Source organism: Fukomys damarensis, unplaced genomic scaffold, assembly GCF_012274545.1.
Source record: "Fukomys damarensis isolate Sample0158 unplaced genomic scaffold, DMR_v1.0_HiC HiC_scaffold_37, whole genome shotgun sequence".
Classification (NCBI taxonomy): Eukaryota; Metazoa; Chordata; class Mammalia; order Rodentia; family Bathyergidae; genus Fukomys; species Fukomys damarensis.
In genome coordinates, this window is record NW_022900949.1 from 613,842 (window position 1) to 618,830 (window position 4,989).

General features: G+C 54.5%; 1 protein-coding gene across 1 annotated transcript in view; it reads left to right on the plus strand.

Annotated features, from left to right (window-relative positions):
- Tmem221 (transmembrane protein 221) overlaps positions 1-4,989 on the plus strand; it is a 9,669-nt gene that overhangs the window by 3,665 nt on the left and 1,015 nt on the right. Inside the window, exons 4-6 of the mRNA XM_033759367.1 lie at positions 219-321; positions 579-664; positions 4,834-4,957. Of these exons, the coding sequence (XP_033615258.1) occupies positions 219-321; positions 579-664; positions 4,834-4,957 (313 nt within the window). The remainder of the gene's footprint in view (positions 1-218; positions 322-578; positions 665-4,833; positions 4,958-4,989) is intronic.

Genomic DNA, 4,989 nt, shown 5'->3' on the forward strand with positions numbered 1-4,989 from the left:
GATCCCCGAAATCAGAGGGGGCGAACGCCGTGAGGGAGGGAAGGGACGCCGGGGGACCGGGACGAGGAGGGGACCGGGTGGTCGGAATCCCTGAGCTGACACCTGGGGGAGGGCACAGTGACCCACGCAGGGGGGACAGCGCGGGAGGCGCCGGGGCGGTGGGAGCAGTTTCGGGGGGCTCGGGGCTACCCCGCCTCTAGGTTCAGGAGGGAGCTGAGGGGAACTGGAGGGCGCGGGCCTCGTGGAACGAGTGCGTGGATCGATCCACAAAGCGCAGGCAAACGGACAGAGGGGCGAGGGCTGCGTAGCTGGCGCCGGGTGGTAAGCGGTGGGGGACGCGCCTGGAGGGAGGGCGGGCGGTGGGCGCAGCGCAGGCCAGAGGAGCACCGGGCCGCGGCGTGGGTGGGTGGGCATGAGGTGGACGGACGGGTCGACTGGCAGAGGGCTGGACCCTGGGTCCCGACCGGACTCGCGTCCCTGCCTCCGCGAGCCGGGCCCCAGGTCATCTGGGTGACTCTCCCACCCTCTCCTCACTGCCGCCCCTCAGCCCCTTTTCTTCCCCCTTGACCCCACCTCAGGTCTGACTGGTTTTTGCACCACTGCCACCGCCTCCGCCATGTGGCCCTGGGGCTGTTCTGCTGCGGGGTCTCTGTCTACTTAGCAGGTGAGTGTGGGGACAGCATGGTGGGCAGGAGGTGGCCCCGGGGTCCACTCTGGGTTCTCTCTTCTCCCTCCGGGGCCCTGGCAGTTGCTTCTGCCTCAGTTTCCCCTCGGTGCAGTCCGCTGTGCCTGCCTCACCAAGTGGCAGCAGGGATGCAGTCGGCGAATCCACAGCCCCCAGTCCCTGCGCCCCTCGTGAGCTCCTGCATCGCTGTGTTGAGCTCAGGCGTCCACAGCCCAGTGCTCACCGGGGGGCTGCAGGAAGAGGGCTTGAGGTCCAAGTAGCACAGCTGCTGGCTCCAAATGGCTTAAAAATTACTTAGCCAACTAGACATGCAGTGTCATATACCAAAGTCGGAGGCACAAAGAGAACAAACCCGAGTGTCCCTATGAAGACGTACAACTATTAGGTGTTGGCCCACGGTGTCTAAGATGAGGGCCTGGCGGTGTCGCTCAGTGGGGAGCGCCTGCTCAGCCTGCAAGGCCCTGGGCTCTGTCTCCAGCACAAAAATGACGATGGCAATGATAATGATGCGCCAGATGCTGGAAGGCCACACACACTGTCCTTGCCTGATTGGACCGCCTTCCTTCAACCCACGCTTGTAAATGGGTCAAGTCATCAGTGCGTCCTGAAGGGGGCTCTTGGATACTTGAAAGTTTGAAAAAAGTGTTGCTGATGCCCCGCCTACCCTGTCAGCAACCTGTTTTTTAAAAAATCAATGGAAGCCTGGCGTGCTGGCGCCCGCCTGTAATCCCAGCACTTGGTAGGCTGAGGCAGGAGGATCGCTGTGAGTTCAAGACCAGCCTGGGCTACACAGTGAGTTCCAGGTCAGTCTCAACTACATAGTGAGACCCTGTCTCAAAACAAACAAACAAACAAAAAAATCAATGGAATGGAAGACAAGGGAGGCACAGGTGTGGTGGCACAGGGCGCTGTGATTCCAGTGCTCAGGAGGCTGAGGCAGGAGAATCAGCCTGAGTTTGAGTCCAGCCTGGGTTACACAGCCAGTTCAAGGCAAGCCTGGACTACATAGTGAGACCCTGTCCCCCCACCAAAAAAAGACAAGGGATTTTCTATTACTTTTTTTTGGGGGGGGACTGGGGATCAAACTTGGGACTTTGCACTTTCGAGGCAGGCAGCAGAACCACTGAACTACACCCCGGCCCTGCTATTACTATTTTTTTATTGATTGATTTGTATTTATTTAATGTGGTGCTGGGGATGGAATCCAAGACCTCACACAGGCTAGGTAATCTGTAAATTTTTTATATGTCAATTAAAAACTGGAGGCACACACTTAATAATCCCAGCAGCTCTAGATGCTGGGGCAGGAGGGTTGCAAGTTTGAGTCCAGCCTCAGCAACTTGGAGAGAGCCTGTCTGGAAATTAAAAGGACTGCAGGTATGGCTCACCCCTCCCTGGGTTCCATCCCAGCACTGCACAAGGAAGAGATAAAGAGACGCTAGGCAAAATTAAGAGCAAAACAACAAAATAAACACCCACAGAACGTGTGTGGAAGATGGTGCTATGCTTTCTTGCTTTTACAATAGAGAAACAGAAGTTACAAATTATTTTCATGAGAGGATTCAATTGTGTGTAAAGCACAGGCAACTGCATAACTTTCATCATTTGAGTTTAGAAAAGGCTCCAAATGGTGAGGTTTTCAAAGGGAGAATAGGCTGACTGGTGTATCTGTCCCTATCGGGGCAGCTGGCTTCAGGTGGGGCTGGATCCAGGCACTTACTTGAAATACTTTTGGTTCTCCCCCCACCCCCCGGCCCCAGGGGTCGAACTCAGGACTTTGTGCTTTCAAGGCAGGTGGCAGCACCACTGAGCTAAACACCTGGTCCTTCGTTCTATCTTTCATCTGCTGCCTCCTGAGATGATAGCTCTGAGAAAGATGCTGGATCTCAGAGCATTATTGACACAGTGCCTCAGCCTCGGGCCTTATCAGAGGCTGAAAAAAATTTTGGTAACCTAGAGTATAAGATTTCCTCATTATGAGGACACTTTTCATCTCTCATTTAATTCTTTTGTTTGTTGAGGCAGGGTCTCCCTTTGTAGTTTAGGCTGGCCCTGAACTCGCTATGTAGCCCAGGCTGGCCTTGAACTTGTAGCAACCCTCCTGCCTCAGCCTCCGAGTGCTAGGATTACAGGTGTGCACCACCACTCCCTGTTTCATTTAATTCTGAGACCCGGTGACCTTAGCAATTCCCAAGAGTGTCTGCCCAGATAATCATCCTTTCACTGCTAGTCAGAGCCAAAATAATAATGATCTTTTTGAAAATACTAGGTGTGGTGGCACACATCTGTAATCCCAGGAATCGGGAGCCTGAGGCAGGAGGATTGCCTGGAGTTTGAGGCCAGCCTGGTCTATAAAGTGAGTTCAAGGCCAGCCTGAACTACATAGCAAGACTCTGTCTCAAAAAAGGAAAAAAAGAGAAAAAATGAAGCCAGATTTTGTTCAGTGGTACTGTACCTGCCTCACAAGCATAAGGTCCTGAGTTCGATTCTTAGTACCGAACAAAAGAATATCTGCTTAAAAAAAAATCAAAACCAAGAGTGCAGAGTCAGCTTAACAACAGCCCCAAAGTACCGAGGCCCCAGCCTTCTCGGGCTCCCCAACTACTCCTACCCCACCACAGCAGGAAGAAAATCCTCTCCCAGTACCCAGTCCAAGTTTCCAGGGATGACTCAGGGTGAGTGTGGGTCATGTGATCTCTCTCTACCAATCACTATGACTGGAGAAGGCCACACTGTCAATGGCCTAGCCAATCGTATCAACTGTCGCCAAGGAGACAGGTCTGTGATCTGCATCAATGAGGGCTCACAGGTCCTCACAGACTCCTGGGCCTGGGGGTGGCTTGTCAGTTGTAGGACGTGTGTATCTGTGGGTGCACACCCTGTGTGGCCATGTGTCTGGCTGCTGTGTCAGAGATGCCCTTCTCCCCATACTGGGGATTGAACCCAGGTCTCACTGAGCTAGACCCAGCCCCCCGCCTTTGTTATGGTACCGGGGATCGAACTCAGGGCCTTGCACTTGTCGGGCAGGCAGTGGAACCACTGAGCTAAATCCCCCCCGCCTCAGGCTCAGCCCTTTTGTAAACTTCTTATTTTACAGACAGAATCTCAGTAAGTTGCCAAGCTGCCCAGGCTGGGCTCTGGGCTCCAACTTGTGATCCTCCTGCCTCAGCCCCCCCAGAGTGCTGGGATTACAGGCAATGCACCCTTATGCCTAGTAGTATTTTATTCCTTTTTATGGGTGAGTAATATTCCACAACATTGCCATTTATCAGAAAAGGCTTCCTTTGGCTGTGTTCCATTTGTGGTGCCGGAATGAAACCCAAGCCTGGAGTGTGCTACAAAGGCCCTGCCACTGGGTCTGCACCCCTGCATGAGGGAGCTCCTTAAAACACAGGAAATGGGCCGGGGATTTAGCTCAGTGGTTTTGCTGCCTCCCCTGCAAGTGCAGGGGCCTGAGTTCGATCCCCGGTACCAAAAAAACAAATAAAACACAGGAAATCAAGCCAGGCACTATGGCACATGTAGTCCTAGTTACTCAGGAGGCTGAGGTAGGACAGTCATATTATATACTGGGCTATATAGCAAGACCCCCTCCCAAAACAAACGGGAAAATGACGGAGCCAGTTCCTGTCCCTTCTCATCTCCAAACTCCCCCGGGCTCCCCCTGCGGTCTGGCCCTCACCTCCCTCACCCCTCCTGCCATCTGCCTCCTGCCCCAGCTACACTGCTGGGTTGTTTTCTGAGCCTCAAGTGATTGGGTACTGCTACCCCAGGACCTTCGCACTTGCTGCTCGGTCACATGCCCCTCCTCTGGTCTCCCCAGGGCTGGTTCCTTCTTCCCTCCCAGCTCTCAGATCCCTGCCACAGTTGCCGAAGGAGGTCCCCGGACTCCTGAATCCTCCAGCCCTGTAAAAGTCCTCCTCTGTCATTTCCCGGCTGTGTGACTCTGGGGGGCTGATTTCCTTATCTGTAGACTGATGTGATGATGGTGTGATTGTGAGGGTGGGAGTGAGGTGAGTTCATCTGCATCCTGTTCATGGGGCGGGGTGTGGGGTTCTCTGTCACCATCCCTGCTTGGGGGTCTCCCATTGCACTTGGAGAACAAGCATTTGTTGACTGACTTTAACAAGAGCCCTTTCCTTCCCCAGCACTGTCCATCTATGCCCTGCTGCTTTTCGAGACCGACGCAGGTGCGGCCGCTGCCTCCATCCTGGGCTCCGGTGCGCTGGTGCTGGTGGCCGTACTGACCCACACCCTGCTCCAGGCTGCCCGCCGTGGCCTCCCCAACCCAACCGCCCAGCCTT